Source organism: Centroberyx affinis, unplaced genomic scaffold, assembly GCF_046629955.1.
Source record: "Centroberyx affinis isolate AG114_WGS23_722 - 3 ecotype Tasmania unplaced genomic scaffold, CSIRO-AGI_Caff_v1 ptg004214l_1, whole genome shotgun sequence".
In the NCBI taxonomy this organism is placed as follows: Eukaryota; Metazoa; Chordata; class Actinopteri; order Beryciformes; family Berycidae; genus Centroberyx; species Centroberyx affinis.
Window position 1 is genome coordinate 79,956 of NW_027281959.1, and position 22,338 is coordinate 102,293.

Genomic DNA, 22,338 nt, shown 5'->3' on the forward strand with positions numbered 1-22,338 from the left:
ACCTGTGGGGTTGGAATAATACACTCTGCTGAATAATATGAATTGTATCCGTCTCAAGTTCTCATTAATTATCTTCTGGATTATATTGTAATGTGCTTTTACATTAGCTTGCTCTCATGTGACTTGGTAGATGTAAGTTAATGGAGCATTACAGATCCACAATACAAAACTAGTGGTCTTTAAACAAGAGAATGTAATATGTGTCCAGTCATGCACGTTTCATGTAGGCTAGCTGGTTGTGTTGATCTTTACTCCATTGTTAAGATTTATGTAGTTAGCCTTTTTTCCAAGTAGACACATTACACTGTAAAAGAAAAAATATATAACTAATAGAGAAAAGGATGGTATTAAAAACTGTTTTAATTTTGTTCAAAACTTAGGCCTACATATATCAATAGTTTGACACTTAGCATTTTCCTTTTTTGGTGAAGGTGATTTAGTCTATCTTTTACTGTTTTCAAGAAAGCTCAACAGTGATGCCAAAGTATCTAGAATAGCAGGAAATTAATCTAAAATTAGTAAAATTTTCTGGGGGAACCCCCAGGCCCCCGACCTTCAGTTGGTCTCCCCCAATGTTTTAGACACAATTTTGCCACTGGTCTCATACATACATAGAAGGCCACCTGCTTCCCTCTTTTCTCTGGTCCTTCTTGGCTTACTCTTCTGTGTATATATAAAGTATAATGTTAGGGATTAGGCACATTAGAAAAACATGCACTTCAAGCAAAAAGGTCAAGTCCAAATCTCCCTGTCTGTCACTACAGGTAATCTAAATGATACCAGAAAGTTTTGGTCTGTCGTGATTTGGCTTCTTGTGTAGTCCAGGACTCAACCACTGTATATGATAAGACTGAAATGTTGAATAGCTTTAACAAGCACTTTGTAACCTCTGACTCTTTGTTTGATTCTGTTTCTTCTGTCTCTCTCTGCAATCCCATGTTGAAGAGCCCTTAAGAAAATATCAGTCTTCTTCATACACATTGCAGATAGCACTGAAAGTACTAGTATTGCTTACATACAATTGAGGCAGTGGGTGGTTTGTAAACTTTTGTAAAATCCAGAGTCCAGTGCACTCAATTTGATGGTTTGACTTCAAACATAACAATTGCAACTTGGTGGAAAAGTAGGCCACATGATCTTTAAACTATTGTAAGCATGGAAGGCAACATGATTGAGACTGTTGGATCTTAGTAAGTACCAAGTAGATGAGTACTTATAATACTTCAGCACCTTGTCCCTGACACTTTTATGCCAGTACTTGATTATGACAACGTTTTACATTTACCTGCCTTCATGTCATGTCGAGCCTTGGACACTACATCATGGAGCAGAGAGGTTTATTACCGACTATAAAGCTGTCACTCATGATCGCACCTAGTCTGCTCTGGTTGATTGGCCACTTCACTCGTTGACTTATTCATTAGTATATTTTTATCTATGAAGTCATTCCGGGTCTGCTTCATAATTATTTGTGCTACTGTTCTTAAAAAACTTGTTTCTCTAATGCTAAGGCTAATGCTGTTTTGCTGCTGCTGTTTTGCTATTGCTAATTTTGTGTGTTGTTTGCCTGCAGCTTTTAAGTTTGTCTTGATGCTCTCTTGGACAGGTCTCCCTTGAAAGAGACTCTTAATTTCGACAGGACATAAAGGGTGAATAGAAATGAAATTGCAGGTCAAGTTTTACCCAAAAATTCCATTACAAAGTCTTTGTGTACAAAAACAGACAGGTTTTAATTAAATACTGCAAAAAATCCAAAAGATTAGGCAAACAAATTCTGTTTGTTCTCATTGTTTTAGTTTCTATTGCATTTGAATGACCATATTATCCACAGCATAAAGGCATTAAACTAAATTTTCAGTTATATTTTTTCTTCTATCATTCACGCATGGCATTTCAAACAATAAAGTGCTTTTTTTATACCCTTCTTCTCTTAACCAATCTAACACACACTGAGACAACATCTGCAACCGCCTTCAAGACAGTGGAATTCGATACACACATGTGCAAGCACACATCCACATACATACTCAAACCCACACACTAGCAGGCAGTAGTGTCACACTGTAGTTCACATACTGTGTATGTGCTCTCTGTGCTTAATAAATTGTCTTAAAGTGTACAAGTTGACTGAGGTTATGATTCAGTTAAGTTCTTTTTAGTACAATTTTTGTCTTTTTATTTTCTTATTTTTAATTGATTGATCTTATCCATCTTTTGTGTGTGTTTGGGCAGAATGTGCAGTGAAATGACAGGGAGGAGGCAAGCTGAATGTACACACAGGCATACATGCATACACACACACACACACACAGAAAATACACTCCATTTCATCGAACCCTGTTTTGACCCCTCTCCATGAGCTGTGCATTTCTCTGAGTGCATTGAATACCAATCTATGTGTAAGAGCTTTGTGTAGCTTTGTCAAAATCTGTTACACATTACAACTAAGAACCAAATGTCCATGCTGTCAGAGTGCAGCAGACTATAGCCAATGGATACTCAATTAGATCAGCGGTTCTCAAACTGGGGGTCGTGAGATAATTTTGGGGGGTTGCGGGATGATTTATGGGATAGGAAAAAAACATATTAGACATACATACAAGATACACATTTATTATTATGTGTAATTTCTCTGATTTTTCTCTAATTTTTGCATTTTTCCTGTGAAATACTGAATAGTTTTGAGCCTCTAGGCCTCCTCTGATAAGCAAATGAAACAACCAGAAAGGGGAAAATCATTTTTTGGGTGTTCACCACTCTGCATATGGAGCCTGTGATGGGGGGTTGCGAGCAGACATCGCTTCGTTTTAACCACTGAATTAGATTACTCAGCCATATGTCACACACAGACATCTTGAGGCAGTTGTGAAAGCATTTCCAGTCAAACACTGCTTACACAGATTCTTTAGTCTTAGCGGGCTATTGCGAAACACTGCTGGAATCCCTCTCGAACTCTACTGTTTCTGCAAAAGAGTGGAAAACTATAGTGTACACTTATCCCCAGGCACTGATCACCAGTTTTTAGTATCTCCCTGTAAGGTTTAAGGTTAGTGCTTGGGAGAGGATTGACTGATTGTAGAGTGCCAAAGGGCAACTTTCCCCTGTATCATAGCCGACAGCCACTCAATGACATGTCAAGGACCATTTCTCCTATACCCCTCCATCCGCACGCACACACGCACACACGCACACACACACACACACACAGTTATTGACTCAGCCTTAGCCTACCCCACATCATGTAGCTTTTGCAGAGACAAGGGGAAATAGGAGGGAGTTTGGGGGCTGATAAAACTTGACCCCCGCTATTGATTTCCCACTGTCTGTTCACTGATTGAACATTATGCTCCTTCTGTTTGAACCGAAAAGTATGCCAGAGCAGAGAAAAACAATGATTTCTGATTACGTCACAACATCACTGATAACTGAAAATGCAAAACTGCAACAAAAGAAAATTAACAAGTCCATTTTTTTTAGTTAGTTGTCTTCATAGATGACTCAGTGACACTTCTGAAGAAGAGGAGGATTTCATCTTCATTATCTTCCTGTTCTTCTTCTAATCCCGCCCTCTCCATACAGTCCAGTCCATTGTGCTCTATATCCGCCACTTCTTTGATCAGCAGCCCAATCGGATGGCGAGAAAACATTACATCATAGCCCGTGCGGGGCGGCTGACGGTTGACACTGAAAGAGTGGGGTGGAGCTGCAGTGTTGACTGACAGTTTGACAGTGTCTCCCTTTATGACCAAGATGTCCAATAGCAGTTCAGGAAGGCACATAATACTTTCAGAGTGCTCTCCAGTGATTAGATGAGATTTATGTCTTGTTGTTTTGAGTGACAGGCACTTGAACACCTTTCTGTCCTGTTGCTATAGACACAAGTAATAGAGAGAAGAGGAGCATATCAGTCAGGTATAGACAATATCTCTCATTAAACAGAACCAGATGTGATACACATTACACAAACATTCCACTAGGAAAGAAGTAAAGACAGAAAAAATGACAAAACTACCCATATAAAGACGCTTACCCAATCGGTACTTCTCTTTAGCCTCTGCCCTCTCTTTGGCATCAAAGTACCAGACTGTGATGGCATAGCTGTAAGACACAAGGAGAGAGAGATAATCTAAGACCAACTAAAGACTAAGACAAGAGCTCATATGTTCTGTGGGTTTATAATCCTGGTTCAGTATTGAGCCGTTTACCAGTATCAGACAGGGGTTTGAGGCAAAAAAAATGTACTTGAAAGTCCATAAAATGCCCATGAAATGAAAAAAATGGGGGTGCAAAAAATGGCCCTGATAAGTAGGAGTACCTGTTTATGCATTTCACCTTGTCCAAATTTTTCATTGAGTAGTAAAATATATTCACGCGTGCAATGCAAATGTTTTATGTCATAAAATTTCCCCCAAAAAGAACCAAAATGCCCCTAAAATTCAGATCAAGGTGGAAAAACTGCCTACTGAAAAAAATATTTTTTTTTTAGCCTGCAAGAGACAACAGATGTACAGGGGATGTCTCATCATACAGGTCTTATTAAGTGCACAGCTAGGCTAGCAGATGTCTTGGTCAGTAGAGGGTTAATTCCTATGGTTTCTCGTCTCTCCTGTGGGGCTGTGTTGTTTATTCCTGTCTCTCTTGTCTCTCCTTCTCCAGCACGAGTCCTGCAATCGAACCTTCCTCCCCTCTCCCTCCCACCTATCCTCTCAGGAAACACATACTTCCTGCCTCCAGCCCCGCCTCGCCCCCCAGCAGTCACACAGAGGAGAGGAGAGGGGAGGAGAGGAGAGGAGCGCAAAAGAGAATCGAGGAGAGGAGAAGAAAAGGAGGCGGAGCAAACAATGACGAGTGTGGCATCACTGGAACTCAGGGACTCTTAGACATACAGTGTGCTATTCAACAGCTAAAACAAATAAAAAGTGAGTTATATAAGTGTCATGCTTCAAAGAAACCACTCCTGCAAAGCTCTGACTGTGTGACTGTGTGACTGTGAGTATGCTGGGCCACAAAGGGTGGGTTGAGGAGGCTCTGTACAGAGGAAATGTACTGTAGGAATCAATTGGCAGGTGGTGTGCGTGGCCAAATTTTGTACAGTACTTTCACATGGGAGGAGGGGCGGACAGAGGATGGGTGCAAGTGTTTGCTCCTATGATCTACATCAGTGATTCTCAACCTTTTTCATATCAAGGACCCCTAATTTAGTCCACATTAGGGCCACGGACCCCCCAATTTGATTCGATTTTGTCTCTGACCCAAATCTGAGAATATTTTTACTGTTAGATATGATTTTGTCCAGAATTTCATGACTATCTGTATTGCAGGTAGAGAGATAACAGTGAGACTATCATCAAAACAGTCATTCTTCTGCATTCTCTAATTGTGTTAAGTTCTTATAAATGAAGTAACAGAGAAGTTTAATTTTGCTGGGGACCCCCTGGAACCCCCTCAAGGACCCCTGGTGGTCCCCGGACCCCACGTTGAGAACCACTGATCTACATAACGGGATGTATGCAGGTGTTGGTGTGAAAGTGCGATTACGTAATGTGTGCATCCTGTGTGCATAGGCGTTCTTACAAGTGTCACAGTTTGCGAACTCCATAACTCATTATCGTTATATCGTTAGATGACAGTCAGAGTGAGACAGGCAGGCTACACATCAGCTCTCAACTAGGCTAAAAGAAAAAGAGTGCATCTATCTCTTATAAGCATTAGGCAAACTTAGATGAATATGATTCCTGGTTATTTTCTTCTGTCCCCCAATCAATATCATTTTATTTCCTTGTCACATTCGAACTGGTTTGTGTTTATGGGAAAACAAGCGCCATCATTAACAAAGAGCAACATTACTTTTCACCTAGAATTGCACGCAAACAAAAATGCACGGGCTAAGGTTATGTTGACTTGACAGTTCAAAGTGGGGAGAAGAGAGGAGAAGCGAGAGGATAGGTGGGGCCCCATTCTAAACCACAAACAGATCCCTCTCTGGCCTTTGTCTGTGTGTGTGTGTGTGTGTGTGTGTGTGTGTGTGTGTGTGTGTGTGTGTGTGTGTGTGTGTGTGTGTGTGTGTGTGTGTGTGTGTGTGTGTGTGTGTGTGTGTGTGTGTGTGTGTGTGTGTGTGTGTCTGGGTCTTTTTCTTTTTCTTAACCTGTTGTGCAAAGCTTCTCTATTATATACAGTATTTGGAATAAACCTATTTTTGGGCAAATAGCTTTCAAGATAATTTTTGCTATTATGCATGCACACATTGGTAAGAAATTTGTCCATATTTTTTATAATATTTACTGTATATGGTAAATAGAAATTTTACAGGACATAATCTGTAGAGAGGGAAGTTCAGCGCTTCAACCAGCTGTGAGCAGGTGCAGCCAAAAATACAGAATCTAGAAAACATTGAAGAGGTGCAACTCTTGGTGAAACCAACTTTATGTATTAAACTTTTAAAATGTCATGGTTAAAAAGGTTATTAATGTTTTGGCCCGTGGCAAAGGCCTTCGTCAGAATACATGTCAGTATTTGAGTAGACAGACTATACAACCTAGAGGCAGCTGAACTAGTCATAGAGTCTGTCCACTCAAATACTGACATGTATTCTGACGATGGCCTTGCAATGGACAGGACATAATCTGGCAATATAAAATCTTAGCACAACTTTGTGTGTGTGTGTGTGTGTCTATACTAGAGCCCTGCATGTGTAAGCGTTACTAACCGAGTGGCGTAGGCCGGCTTGACTTCGTGTGGGTTCCTGCGGTCAGACCAGAAGATGAGCAGCCGGTCAAACAGAGGTTCGATGTTGGCCACCACATTTTTGCCTTCAGGATAGATTTGCAGCAGTCCTCCTTGTTCCTGGTAACATGCAAAACACACAACACAGTCTCTTACTGACATCATACATACATGCATAGAGGATAATGCCTCAGACTCTGTGTGCCACTAAGCATTTGAAGTCTTGGATTGGATGTCAGTTGCATGTGGCTGCAGTATGGCAAGTTATGGTCAAGTCAATTCAACTTTATTTATATAGCACTGTAAACAAGCTCCTTGTTACAAACACATCACACTGAAAGGCCATAGAGTAAAAGTGTTCTCTAAATCTATTCCAGTTATTGTTGTGATACCAGATACAGATGTAAATATATTAGCATATTTCAGCATGAGGTCTGTATTTTAAGCCCAAGGACCACAGCAGAAATGCCTCTTACTTGTTGTTTTGATCCTCATTGATTTTGAGATGGATAAAGCTTTTAATGTGTTTTAAAAAAATAAATAAATCCAGGAAGCTAAGCTTAACTACAAATTTGTCTCATAAATATACCTTGACATCCCAGTTCTTGTTGAGATAGTAGATGCAGGTGATGCAGCGACCGTCACCATTAGGGTTGTCAACATGGCGGACATACCCCGTCCCGTTACCCGGGTAACAAGCCACCATGGCCTGAGGAGAGAAGACATGGGAATGTTAGTCGTGCGTTAGTGTACATGCAAGACTATGAATGAAGCAGTAAACACAGCAGTTTCACATCTAACAAATAATCCCTTTCCAAAGCGGTACAATAACAAGTCTCATAATGTTGATACACAGAGCTTCATAGCGGTGATGGAAACAGCTGGTTGCCAAGGCGAGTGGCAGTGATTTCTGGAATTTCTTCACTTTATCAGATAAAGAGGAATGCTAAAGCTTGCTTTTTCCTGGGCTTGAGGCCTTGGAGAGTAAAGTGTGCCAGGTGATATCTGGAAAACCGAGAACAAGGCTGTGTGAGGGAAGAGTCCACCTGTCACTAATGGCTACAGTCAGCCAGCAGTGAAATTGGACTCCATGTGTTCAAGCCCTACATGGAAACAGCTGCCATGTTATCACCAGCATGTCTCTCAGCCTCAACTCAGTCAGGAGGAGGAGCCAAAGGCGACCAATCAGGGTTCAAGAGTGACAGTCAGCATGGTGCCCGTCTGCTCTACCCTCTATCCTCCTCCATCACGGCTACTACTGGAAATTAAATTCCACACCATTGTTCATGTGTATGCGTGTGAGAAAGAAAGAGAGAGAGAGGGAGAGAGAGAGAGAGAGGGAGAGAGAGCTGAGAAATATGTCAGAGTTCAGCCACTGTGCTACAAGACGTTCTGCAGATAGAGTATCAATGTTAAAACAATGGTCTTGCGCTGGTATTTCCCCTGCTCGACTTCTCTGTGTTAAAGGCGATGGAGCAGGGGAACACCGCTTTCTCTGGGGAGACAGAGGGAACTGTGACCTGCATGAGAGCGCGCAGTTCAGTGCACATTCCAGACCAGGGCCAGGCTTCATCAAGAGTAACAGACAAAACTGATTGAACCAGCATCATAGCATAAATGAGCTGAATACAGGCCCATGTCAGTGTAACAGTTTGAACTGCACAGATGCTCATGTTTCAGGCAAGAGTTATCCTGGTGTGAATTAGTTTCCAAACCATCTCCACTGCCTGTAGCAAGGTTTTATTTGCCTCATCATGCCAAAATACCTAATTCACCTGTATGCCCGGCTCTGTCTCGATCTCTTAGGCAGAGCAGAAAAATCAACAGCTAGGACGGGGTCAGCCTATGCTGGCAGAACGAGGTTTTAGTTGATGATAGTCGACGGCGTGTGGAGTAATAACTTCTATTTTCTCTCCAGGCTGACTACAAAAGAAGATACTGTCGCTGTCTTGAGTTATATCGTTCTGCATGGGAAACAGGAGTTACAATATCAGAGTCACTGTATCACTTCAGCTTGGCTGTGGGACACTATCATTCAATGCTAACAGGATGAGTTCTGCACTGCTGCAATATCGATTTCACTTGCCTGACACTATCATTTAAGCTGTAGTACTACACTGTGAGACTGAGTCTTAAGCCCGAGGAAATCAAACGGCACTCGAGACAAATACTCCTACCCTCGTGAGTTTTGTGAAATAAAAGTATGAGGATATTTTGTGTAGGAGGGCTACAGTCAGAGCTACACACTGCCCACTCCTCTAGTGTTTCCCTCCTCACTCGCAGCCAAGTGAGGAGGAGTTGTGTAGTGTTGTGTGTGTCTGTGACCCTCTGCTCAGCCGCCATTGTCAGCTATGATTACTGACCAACGCTCACAGTCAGAGCTCATTAACCTTTGGACCCGACGCTCCGGGCTCCAACTGACAACCAGTCCTGGCTTGTTCACATACACATACACACACACACACACACAGATATACACAGGTACACACAAGAGAAACACACACACACAATGATCATTAGAAACATTACTGTAATCCGAATGTGATTTAGTGTAATTACACCTCGTCACAGGAGTTCAGCTGACAACATTGTGAGTGACAGACTCGGAGCAATAAGACCTGTATTGTCAGCTATGGGGTTATTAAGGCCATAGTAAGTAAGTTAGTAAGTAAATAAAGTCTATTTATATAGCCAGATAGGAGGAGGACGACTGCTTACAGTATATGGCTGCCTGTTACAACCACAAGTCAGTAATTCCTTCTATGAATTTTGGTAAAACGGTAACATGGTAACATTTGTGTGTGTAAAAGCGTGTGTCCGTCACATTACAGCTACAGTTTGGAGTTGGTTAGTTCACTTTAAGGTCTGAGTGATCCTGCTGAGTGACATTTCTCAAGAGATGAGGAAGAAGTGAGATCTCCCATGCTGCCTCTAGTTCCTGACATCGCAACGTCATTTCCAGCTTGTGGCGGGAAATAGCAGTTTGCTGTCAGTGTATCACTGTGAATGGGAAAAGCTGAGAGATGACCTAATGTTGCTGATCTTCTCCCAAATTTCCCGCAAGCTTAAAGCGTTGTCAGCATTCTGAGCTATGATTGTTTAAACAGCTGTTGGCCCAGTCCAGTGGTTGTAGGGATGAACGCCCAATTGTGCAGACAGCGAGTGGTTTGGACAATTTCTTTTTTACAATTGAACACACCAGTGGAAAAATGTCCAAGTTATTCTGACCCTGCAGCTTAGAAAATAATGACATTTTAGGGGATGTAATCCTCATCTTTCAAATACTGAGTAATGAACAAATGACATGTTTTTTTTCCCAAAATTATGTTTTGGAATGAAACTCTTTATATATTGTAGTGTTTTTGTCATGACATCAGCGTACTGGTAGATATATATTCTGGGATAAATTCAAGTAAAAAAGATCTGACTAACTGCACCTTGAATGGAAACAGATTATGGCTCAGCTCCGACTGGGATTAAAATAGAAATCGGTTCTTTGTTATTTACTGAACATTTGCATTGTTGACAGGGATTTAAAAAGGAGCAATTCAGAAAGTTTTAGAGGCCCCAGCCAGGATGCCCTTTAACAAACTCTTCCTCAATCCTCCTGGACACATCGCTCATGTTTAATATATACAACAAAACAAAATATTTACAAACAAAATTGTTTTTAAGAATTTCTAATTTCTCTCCCAGAGCTCCAAATAGCTGCAGCCAGTGATGTGATCAAGTGTCATTTTCTGGAAAGAACAACATTGTGGACCCTGAAACCAGCAAGGTTATTTCTAGGGAAAATCACTTAAGTGAGTGTGGACTATAAACAATAATGAAGTTTTATATCTAGCCTGATATTTCAGATAAACAATGGTCTATCACTCAAAGATCACGGGAAAAATTGTGTTTGTCCAAAGATTTATGCGAGTGCATATGTGGGCATGCATGCACGGTCTTAACCACTTTAATTAACCGCAATTAACATGTATTATGCCACACCAGAGACAGCTCAGCCCTAGCCTGCAGCATAAATAGCACACACACACACACACACACACACGCACACACACATTGGCACAAGACAGCTACATCATCAAAGCTTGCACGAGAAAAGTATATAATCTAAGTTTAACAGGTGGGTGAAACATATCAAATATTGATCATAATAGGAATCTGTACAAATCTTAATCCAAAATCTAGACTGTCACAAATTAACTCAATCACAGCACAAAAAGTAGATGTGAATCCAGTGAAACCAGTTCTCTAAACCTGCATTCAAACTAATTTCACATACATCCACACTATTTGACAGTCTCGCCCTATCTATAGCATACACACTCAACCCTGGGAGAGTCAGTCAAACAGCGTGACACAACATGTCGCGATCCTATCTGTCGCTTCTGCCCTCCCTTGCTCCTGCATCTCTGTTATGATCTGTGCTCATAGTGAGTTACCCTCAGTGCCAGTCTAATCGGCACCAGCTACCAGTCTGCCAACCGCCAGCATTAATGGCCTAATAGCAGCGCTGGGTAGATACCCGGGCTGCCAAGGTGATGGCCAGGCGGGCAGGCAGGCAGAACAGGCTGTTCTGAACAAGAACGAAAATAAACGCCAACGCTGCACGCATATTCTGATAAGAGGCATGGTGGAGACAGGGGCGAGGAGGGGCGAGGGGCAAGATAAGGCTGAACAAATACAGGCCTGACTGCCTGTCAAGGAGAAAGAGGGAGAGAGAACATGCACGTGTGTGTGTGTGAGTGTGTGTGAGTGTGTGTGTGTATGTGTGTGTGTGAGTGTGCAGGGGGGTTTGAAACAGAGAGGAGGAGGTTGCTGGTTGGCTACACTAGTGGTAAGAGTCCACTGTAGATTATGTTTGTAAATGTGGCGGTTCTGAGACCCAAGTTTGTCCATTCCAGCCTAAGTTCCAACTTAAAGAACAGCCCTTATTTGGATATTTATATCATGATATGAACTATTGTAATCACAATTGTAATTGTTATTTTTTAGGGGGCTGGCTTAGCTATAAGGTCAGATGATGAATTGTATTTCATTGTATTTGTTTGTATTTGTATTCTTTGGCTATGGGGCCATTTTCCAGCTGTGGGGCCACTGCAGCTAAATGAATGTCAAGAAAACACTATTGGTAAGCTAATTTAGCTGTAAGCTATAGGCTGTGTAACGCTGATCTGGAGCCAGTACAGCTAACTGGATACTACATTCAAATTCCCTGATGGAAACACAGGCAGTGTGGGCTTCTGCTGGGCTGAGCTCTCCCCTGCTGTGGTGTGCGGAGGCAGTGCTCCATTTTAAAAAAGAACCTCAACATACTAAAAAAGTCAAGATGTGCACAACTGAGCTGAACTTAAGTGATCTAAACTGCCCTCCCTGGTCCTACTTGTACTGCTGAGTTAGTGGATAGAAGGACAAACCCATTGGACAGAGGAGAAAGACGCTGTAATGTTGGCAATCTAGGAATTTAAGCTTATATTTCTGTTGCACTTGCTATAATTGGATAGAGAATCAGCTTAACGCCTAAAATGCAAATGTAGAAAGAAAGAAGAGGGATGAGTGTCTGCAGATCCATATAGGATTGCATCATAGGGGTACTCAGTGTCTCTGCTGATAGACTATAATAATAATGATGTGATACTTTACTAATCTCCATAGGGAAGTTCTCTTTGCAGTTGCCCCCCTCCAGTAAGGTCAGAGGTCATGGTCAGCTACAGAGCAGCGCTTGGAGCTGGTAGGGATTCAGTATCTTGCTCAAGGACACTTCAGCAGAGCGGATGTTTTCCAACACTGGGGTTGAACCCAGGCAGTCTGGCTGAAGGACGGCCTCGCTAGCCACTAGGCAGCATTGCCGCCCTGCTGCAGCGCCACAGCTTATAACTCACTAGCAGGCTGGATGACACAGGATATGATATGAATCGGGGTCAGCCATTATTAATCGTTTCTACCCAATTGAATTTGAGAACAGTGAAGAGATAAAAGTCTGGACGAATTAAATTGAATTACGATGAACTGATTTGTCTCTCCTAGCTTATATCTGTGCTTTCTTTCCTGGTTCCTGTCACGGCCCATTATTCAGCTAGATACACTTCCATCCTGCTAGCTTACTGCTCTCTCTATAGGCTGGATAATGGTTCTGTGGGTGTCAATGTGACATCATTGGCTAGGTTGTAACTTAACTAGTGCGTGTATGTGTGTATACAGACAAAAAGAGAAAGTGGGAAAATGTGCTCAGCCCTGATGAGTCAATCCTGCTATGGTCCCAGTGGTACCAATTATGCATGAGTCACCATTGAACCATAAGGCTGAACAAAGCAGTGTGTGTGTGTGTGAGTGTGTGTGTGTGTGCGTGCACGTGTGTCTGCACTTCCAGTAATCTGCTTCCTTTTCATGTCAAACTGTAATGTTATGAAATTAGTCTTTATTCCAATTCAATAAAGAAACAGCCTTGAGATGTTCTGTCGTGTACGATATGACGTACATACGCGTGTTTGACGTACAATGTGTGCCAAACAACACAACAAAACAGAAATGAGCAAGTACGTCAAGGGAATATGAGGGAAAATTTGAGGCATTACAAATTACATGGACAAGGCATTTTGCCTTGTCCATGTAATTTAACCACAGCACAACAGCATAAATTACTCAAGACTCAAAATGACATACAGACTGCAGCTTTTATGTCTACCTCTGTTCTTATTTGGATGTGTATGTATGAAAAAACCTGAGATCAGTGCATTGACCCTGAGGTTTGGCAGCTTCCCTTCTTTTCCTTCAATTTTCTACTACATCCATGTGTGTATGTATGTGTCCTCTCCATAGATGACGTCACCAAAACCATGCAGACAACAAAGCCCAAAAAACCCTCAGACTTGAGCTAAACCCCTGGGCCCAATCCCACACCATCTACACCAGCAGGACACCAGGGCTAACCAAATCAAAATAGTGACATGAAACATTATTTGTTAAAATTTTAAAATGTCTCTAAGATGTTATCATGAAAAGAAAGGTGTCAATAAATTACGTCTGTGAAAATCCCATTATAATAGAATACCACTTCACCCTGCTACAGCATTTTCAAAATTTGGCATTTGGGCCAGACAACAAAAAACGGCACCCTGGTGTCTCAGCTGGAACATTGTTTTTTCACTACCGCTGTACAAATGTTGAAGTGCAACTCATAAATCTCTCTCTGAGAGGAACATAACAAATTGGATAACATACTTGTGTGCAGGAGGGTTGATCAAAATTAAAACAATCATTAGGTACCGTCTAAGAGAGACGCCCAAATAAACGGCATAAATGTCAGAGAATGTCAATGAATAACTGGAAATGATTATGTGTCTTTCCCAATCCCACATAACTATATTGTACTTTCATTTTACCTGCTGAAGTGACTGAACTGAGGCTAAATGAATCCCAATAAAACGTTACATACTGTATATTCGAGCCAGTCATCACCGAGACCACATGATTTATTTTTGTTTTTTGTTATGCTGGGACAACGCTCGTCTTAGCGTACGTGTGCTACTGAGCTGCCTTTGCTTTGAATGCTCACACCAGCTACATCAAGGTGTTACCACTGCTACAAGGTTTGTAGCAGCGTTGTGTGTGTGCGTGTGGGCATGCATGTGTGTGTGTGAGTGTGTGAGTGAGTGTGTGTGGCTTCTGGTGCCTGCCTGCATGGTGGCAGTGCTGAGCTCTAGGAGGGGCATCTAAGGACACACTGCAGCAGACATTCTCATTATGCTACAGCTTCTGCTGCATCGCGCCTTCTCACTTGCTGAACACTATCCTCCCACTCCTCGCTCTCTGCCTCTGCCTCCCTTTGCCCCACTCCCTAACACTAAACCTCCTCCTTCTACTCCCTCACTTCCAGTCTGTCCCCTCCCCCCTCATGTGTCTCATTCCCTGCATTGAGTTGATTTCTCTCTCTCTCCCCATCCAAGACTTTCTCGCTGCCACCCCACACCATATTACAGTTTTCATCCTCCTATTCCCTCTGTCTAACTCGATTATCCTACCCAAGTCTCTCAAGCAGCAAAGGCTGGTTCCTGGTGACAAAAAGGGGTGAGGGTACAGAGATACAACCCAGTGCTGGTGAGGCATTATTTTGGGCGCTGCCAGCCTCTCCCTCTCTCTCTCTCTCTCCGTCTCTCTCATACACAATGCGGAGCTCTACTCTGTATGGGCCTGTTACCAAGGAAACGGCGGGGAAATATTTTGTCCGAGTAGCGAGCGAGGGACTGATAAGATGAAGGAGAAGGGGAGTGGAGTAAAGGACAGGGGAAAGGAAAGTGAAATGGTCAGAAACAAAGACTAGGAGAAAGTGAACCAATGGAGGAATGGATGAAAAAATGAGGGGTGGGGGATAATTGTTTCTGGACTGATAGCAGAGGGGAGGAGGAACGGGAAAGACGCAGTGACCTTCTATCTGGCTGCACTCCTCCCTGACTCCTCCTCTTCTCCTTTCCTACTGCTTCCTCTCTCCCATCCGCACTCCATCTACTCCTGTTCTCTCCCTTACACTTCAGTACACTTCTCTACATAACGCCCATTTTGTACACTACAGTATGGACTTTTCTTTAATGTACAAAGCGCAAAGGAAGAGATCTGGCCAGAGAACATATGCCAAACACTGCCATGTCAAAAAAGAGCAATATGGCAAATAACTGAGAATTAAAGCTTTGTGTCCTTTACTAGACACAACATTACCTTTCAGTTTTCAGACTACTCAGTTAACAGTCATTCATGCTGCCTACTATTAGCCTGTATCAAACAATTACAGGAACAAGTGCATCAACTGCATTTTATATTGATTTGATCAAACTATGTACCGGCCAATGCTTAACAATCTTCAATCATATAAAATAAAGTTATAATGTTAAAGTGCTCATGCTATGAAATAGACTGACCAGGTGAATCTAGGTGAAAGTTGTGATCCCTTATTGATTTCACTGATTAAATCCACCTCAGTCGTGAACAGGAGATATAGATGAAGGTGAGGAGACGAGTTAAAGAGGATTTTTTGAGAGAAACATAGATTGTACACAGTAGGATGCAACTCAGCAGTAGGGAGGAGTTTCTATTATTTTGTACACTGCCTGTATAGTTGCTCTGGAACCAAAAGTGTAAAAAAAATACTGAAAAAAATTGAGATTTTTTAGCGTCATGGCACCCAGCTCCAAGAGTCTTTTTTAAATCACTCCTGCATGACGCCATACTGCTCACCTGTTCCATTACAGTCCCTTTACTTTCCTTTTCATTCCACTGTTAGAGCACAGATCAAGCATGACCTTTGACCTGGAAGCAGCACAGTCAGCTCTGTTCCAAGGGAGCAAAGGCTGCTGATGTGGGGTTGGACCTACCAGTCCCTGTTTGAACACTGCCTGTCTTTCCTGTCTGTCTGTCTGTCTGTGTGGAACTTATGTAAAGAAGCAGACAGACAGTGAAAGGTGCTTTGCATGTTGTAACAGAGAAGGGGTCAGTGAGGCTGTGGGGCCTGTACATTAGGAAGAGAGGGAGAAACAGATGATCAGTACTACAAATATACAGATGGATAGACAGAAAGACACACCCACTCACCCATAAACACCCGCGCATACCCTCAGCCACACACACACACACACACACACACACACACACACACACACACACACACACACACACACACACAGACCAGACCTTGTGTCTCAAGAGAGAGTTGTCTTCCTTTGCATGGCTCATCTGAGATCGGGTCTGTGCTCTCTGTGCCCCCCTGGCCAAGTATGAAGCCTGGATCTACGCTGACAGCTCTGGTGCACTTTGCACTGGGCCACAGACAAATCTGTCCTACTTAACTGCCCATGGGGAAAGGCCTCAAACAAATAAATGTGTCTTATTCATAGATATTTAATGTGAATAATGGCCACTTTCTTAGGAAAATATATATATAGACATTTTCTGTGCCTCATGGTACTCAGTCTCGTTAATAGCTCAGTTGGCTAAGCCGAACACTGTAGTGAAAAAAATAGATATAGTAAGTAAGTAAAATTTATTTGTATAGCACCTTTCTCAGATACAGAATCACAAAGTGCTTTACAATATTAAAAATAGCAATAACAACAGACAGCACAGTGCCTTACAAATTAAAATAACAGTAACAACAGACAAAACAGGTACAGAGACCTATATACAAGTACAGCATGAAGGACAAGAGCACCAAACACGAAAGAGGAAATAAAATCAATAAGAGACAGCATGCAAATGACCGCAGGCTAACCAAAAGCCTGTCTGAATAAAAACGTTTTCAGCTGCTTTTTAAAGATGTCAAAAGAGTCTAAGGATCGCAACGATAAAGGGAGGGATTCCACAAGTTGGATGCAACAGCTTCAAAAGCACGGTCACCTCGGGTTTTTAAACGGGTTTGAGGGACGTCCAGTAATTTTTGGTCGGAAGACCTAAGAGCCAAACTGGTTGTGTAAGGGAGGAGAAGGTCAGCAATTTACCGGGGTGTTTGACCATGCAAGGCTCTAAAGGTTAGCACCAGTACTTTAAAATGGATCCAGATATTTATTGGAAGCCAGTGCAGAGAGGATAAAATTGGCCTAATATGTGATCTCTTATTGTTTCTAGTTAAAAGCCGAGCAGCTGCATTTTGGACAGTTTGGAGACGGTCCAAAGAAGTTTTATTCAAACAGGTAAAAAGAGCGTTACAATAATTTAAACGGGATGAAATAAAAGCATGAATAATCATCTCCATTTTAACCTTGGACACGACAGATCTTAATTTAGCACTGCTCCTCAGGTGGAAAAAACATGAGCGCGTAAACTGGCTGACATGATTGTCGAAAGACAGGGATTGGTCAAAGATGACAACTAAATTTCGTATTTTATGTTGAACACAAACGCTTAACGACCCAGTACACTGCCTGATGCTTGGGATTTTTCCTGAGTTTTCAGGAGCAATGATAAGAGCTTCTGTCTTATCTACATTTAACTGAAGGAGATTATCAGCCATCCATTTCTTGATGGCATCCAAACATTCATTGAAAATAGACAATTTGTTACTCTCATCAGGTTTAAAAGAACAATACAACTGGATATCATCAGCATAAAAATGATAAGAGATGTCGTTAAAATGGCTAATAATCTGTCCAAGAGGCAGCATATATAAAGAAAACAGCATAGGTCCTAGAACAGAACCCTGTGGGACACTGCATATATATGGGGGTTGCCAGCTTGAACGAACAGCTTTTGCCTAATTTCCCCATGGGGGTCATTAAAGTTTCATCTATCAATTAATATGTCTGACAATAAAATTTGATACAGGCAATGCAGTATCTACAAAAATGCTCCTGGGGGTGAAATCAACCTTTCTGCAATGCCTAAAAGCTGAAGTTTGACCTCTGACTGTTTGTTCTGGCAGTAGAAGATTGAGCCAGCATTACAATATTCAACTTTTCACAAATTTACCCTCTGTCACTCTTGAGTCATGGTGATTTTTGCTTGGAAATTAGCAATGATTAAGAAGTGATGTTGACAAATGTTTCAATCAATATCAATATGTACTGTCTGGATCTGCTAGATGTTGAATCTTGACTCTACGCCAGAGCTGTTGGAACGCTGAGAACGTGTTTGGCAACAGTCTAGACAGGCGTGTAATGGTTAACTCACTGCTGATAGGGAAACAGACCATGATACCAGAGCCTGAACACACCGTCATAGGCACAGAATACAGAGCAGCTGACGAAGAGAGATCAAACCTACTGTTTTTCACTTTCTTGGATTGTTTTTGTTACAGGGGAAAATACTGGCAAAGAGGGGAAGGGGGGGGGGGGGGGGGTGTAGAAATAGACTCAGGGTGGAGAATGAACCAGACCTCTAAGAGAGCAGGCCAGCAACATAACCTGGCTCAGATAACCTAGGCCTGCGTCACTAGGAGGGGTCACTTTACCAGCCAGCACCGCCATTTCTCTCCCCTGCACACAGTCTCCACTGCTCTGTTAAACTACTGTCTGCCAAACCATCTGCGGACCATGATGAGGAAGAGGAATTCATGCAGTAATACGCTGTTTAGTCATGTTCTTTCGAGCGCGGTCTTAAGTGGTGCACACTGCGCTGCGGTAACTGTACACGCGATTTGAAAAAATATCCATGGAAAAGAGAAAAGGCGTGTACTACATGTGTCAACATAAGGAAAAAATACATGGCTCACATGGGCAAACAGATATAAGAAAAGCAAACAAACACACCATACCAAAATACTAGCCAAACATCAATATGCAGTCTCCTACCAAACCAGCTCCAAGAATGTTTGGGTATGGGTGAAAGATAGAGATTGAAAAAGTTGTCTTCAAAGCCAGAGAGACACTGATGGCAGAGGAAGATACAACCGCAGAGGGTTTTTCTTTTTTCTGGGTGCCAGTGGTATGGGGGCAGGGGCAGACCTAGGCAGGCCTGCACCTAGGCACAGGGCCAGGCTGGCAGGAAGGCTCAGCCCACAGCCCCCTACCTCATCCTGGTCACATACGCCAGCTACTGACGGAGGCTCATCCTACCTAACACTCAGTTCCCTCTCTCTCTCACTCTCACTGTTGTGTGTGTGTGTGTGTGCTTGTGTTTGCCTGCCTGCTTGCATGTCGGTATTAGAGAAGCTAGGAGAGAGCAGAGCAGACATGACACAACTGACTTCTCAACAATTCATGATGTCATCAGACTGAGACACGCTGATGCTCCTATATCAGCTTGCAAATAACATACCTGCTGCCTCACTCCTCGCACCCCTAACCCCAGTCTCCCCATCCACCTCTACCTGTCTCCACCGTGTCTCTCTCACCTTAGTGCGTCCGTTGATGACACAGTCCCCCAGCTGTCCATTGGCAGCACTGTGCATGACGGCCTCATCGATGTGGGCCATCAGCGCCCCGATGCTCTCGCACCCCGGTTCCCGTCCCTCCACCCAGGCGATCTGGTCGCCTCGGATGCTCCGAGAGGGAATGCTCTTCTGGCTGACCAGCTGGCCGCCCCGAAACTTCCCGCTGCGGTTCAGAGCCTCCACCTCCTCCAGAACCCTCTCACCCAGCTGAGGGCCCAGGAAGCTGTCCTTCACACAGATGCCGTAGTACTTCATGCAGGGGACGACGTACTGCTGGGCGATGCGCTCCGCCGACCAGCCGGCCCCTGCAGGCAGCGGCAAGGTCGGGATGCCATTAGCCTCCACTGGGCAGGTGAGGCCCGGTGCCGCCGGTGGGAGCAGGGATGCCACCTTATGTCCCTTGTGCTGGAGGCTGGTATGGGAGACAGGAGGGGAGAGGGGAGGCTGGGGAGCGGCACAGTGCATGTGATTGCTGTGATTCATTTGGTTGCTATGGATACTGTTGCTGCCATTGACTGTGACCGTGAGCGGGGCAACCCCCCGGGCCGCTCTGGAGGCCTCTGAGGATTTGTGAACAATATTTCCCTCCGCCAACCTTCTCCTTTTGAAATCAGGCGTTACTGAGTCAGTCGAAACATAAACTGGGTCCACAGAACCTCCTAACCCTAGTCCTGGTAAACCCATAAGACCATTAAGAGTCACAGAGCCCATGTCCCGGTTCTCCCCACTCCTCCGTTTCTGCTGTTGCACCTGTCTGGCCCTCAGGTCACCGTTGACCCTCTTCATCACTGAGGGACATTTCTCATGAGCCGCCCTGTCCCCGTTCTCCACCAGACAGGCTCTGCTGGTGAGGGGGTACGTTGGGCCAGTCGGTACCTCCGCCAACCCCTTCAGCTGTGGAGGGTACCCGTTTGGGGTTTGAGCCAAGACGCCGCTGTGGCTCCCCTCGACGGTGGCGGATGGAGATACAACCCCGCCGTTATAGAGGGGCAGCCCGGTTTTGCACTGTTTCTTTAGGGTTGTGATCCCGGGGGAGACGGTTTGGGAGGCCAGACCGGCTAACAACTCCGCGGCCGTGGGGCTCCCGACCGGCGCCGCGCAATAACCGTTAAGTCCCATGTCCGCTCGGTAAGGGTGGTGAAGCTCAGCCGGTCCAAAGACGAGCTGCTGGCCGGTTGTCCTTCTCTCCTGCGAGGCTGAAACACTGACGGATCCGTGGGCAGAGCTTGGATTTAAAAGGTCCGTGTGTCCCAAGCTCTCCATTTCATCTCGTCTGCTGCTGGATGCGCACGTAGCTCACGTCCTCGTTTCATTTTCTAGCCGAGCCGCTGCTTTCTCTGACGGAGAGGAGCTGTGCTGCAGCCGCGGAAAGTTTCATGGCCAAGTCTTCCTCCGTCTGTTTTTATTTCATCCATTATTCTGAATTATTATTCTGAAGCTGTGTATTTATCTGTATCATAAACATTTGGAGCCTGTGAAATGTCTGTAAAGAAAAAGTGATACACATTAGGCCTATAAATAGCACAGTGGTACTTGTCACTTTAAGCTGTAGCTACTAAATAAATCTATTTATTGTTAGTATGTTGCCATAACACTTCAAAGTAGCAGTTTAATAATGCACAAATTAAGTAAGCTAGGGCAGAACCAGCGCCATGTAGAGACAGACAACTTATAGTCACAATAACCTAAACTGTCAATTTTTACACCACATTTTTGTGCATTTCTAGGCTAGGCTATATTATTTATTACAGCTTTGTTGCTGAGTTCAAACGGAAAAAAGCAGAGAGAAAACGCCGATGAAAAGGACTGAAGGCCCATATAGGATAAGGCTCACTTTTTATGACAGTTATTTATACTGGATTTCAGTAGCCTGCCTAGGCAATAAAATATTCAAATGTCATTTTCCTATATTAAATTTAATTTTTAGAAATCATAGCCTAATAGATTGCAATTAAATGCCCATTAGAGGACTTCGTTCATCTTCATTAGCTCGTCTATTGATTAAGTTAGTAGTAATTGTAGTAAGTGCCGGACCTTCAAAAACAATCAAACATGACTTAAGGCCAATTCATTCAATTCCGTTTGAATAAACCTTTCAGTATGTAAAAGCATACTAAGTACACGACTAACACGGCGAAAGACAAGTAACATTTCCCTGGGATCACAGCCCGCTGCTTACCTACGACAGGCTACAGCAGTGCAAAGCCTCAGCGAGCGTACGTGACCGGCTGAGAGTACGCATGTTATTTCCGGGATTGTCTTGCCTCTATGTGCGTCCCATCTAATTTCTATCCTCGGTTATAAATAATATCCAGGAATGGCGCTGACCAGCGCCGTCGGCACATTAGACCCGACAGAGAGACAGAGGGGAGATGCAGACCTGCTCGGTGCCGCGGAGGGTCTCCTCAATCAGCACAAGTCCTCTCCGTTGTGTCGGTGACTGACTCCCCCTTCAGTGTGTCTGTCTGCCTCCCCCTCCGCCCCCTCCGCCTCCTCCTCCTCTCACAGCCCGCTCTCTCCACTCCCTCTCCTGTCACTTACATGCACAGCTAGGCCATGTGACTATACTTGCTACTATGGCCCACCTTCAATATATACACGAAATCACAAAACAATAAATTAGAAACCATGAATAAAAAAAAAACGATACTTGGGTGAACCTAAAGAGAAATAGCTATAATATTCTCTTCTGCGGTGTATGCTCAATAGTGTGACCTTATTATACTTTATGGTGGGGTTTTTTTTTTTATCTCCTA

General features: G+C 43.5%; 1 protein-coding gene across 3 annotated transcripts; it reads right to left on the reverse strand.

The window, feature by feature from the left end:
• Positions 1-1,727: 1,727 nt before the first annotated feature.
• egln2 (egl-9 family hypoxia-inducible factor 2) lies at positions 1,728-22,005 on the reverse strand. Of its 3 annotated transcripts, XM_071543051.1 has the most exons (7): positions 21,762-22,005; positions 20,469-21,065; positions 19,544-20,423; positions 7,313-7,432; positions 6,707-6,843; positions 4,031-4,098; positions 1,728-3,869 (listed from the first exon to the last, which is right to left on the reverse strand). In XM_071543051.1, exons 2-7 carry the CDS (start codon positions 20,843-20,845, stop codon positions 3,817-3,819), a joined length of 1,635 nt encoding a protein of 544 aa, XP_071399152.1. In that variant the 5' UTR covers positions 20,846-21,065; positions 21,762-22,005; the 3' UTR covers positions 1,728-3,816. The 3 variants fall into 3 exon arrangements, with proteins under 3 accessions (XP_071399152.1, XP_071399151.1, XP_071399150.1); XM_071543050.1 differs by having other exon boundaries at positions 19,544-21,065; positions 21,963-22,005; XM_071543049.1 differs by having other exon boundaries at positions 19,544-21,065.
• Positions 22,006-22,338: the final 333 nt, after the last annotated feature.

Coding starts and splice junctions, on each gene's coding strand:
- egln2 (XM_071543050.1), bottom strand. CDS start 20,845: ATGGAGAGCTTGGGACACACGGACCTTTTAAATCCAAGCTCTGCCCAC. Junction 6,844..7,312: donor ACAAGAACTGGGATGTCAAG/GTATATTTATGA, acceptor GCATGTTACCAG/GAACAAGGAGGACTGCTGCA. Junction 4,099..6,706: donor AAGCCGGCCTACGCCACTCG/GTTAGTAACGCT, acceptor TGTGTCTTACAG/CTATGCCATCACAGTCTGGT.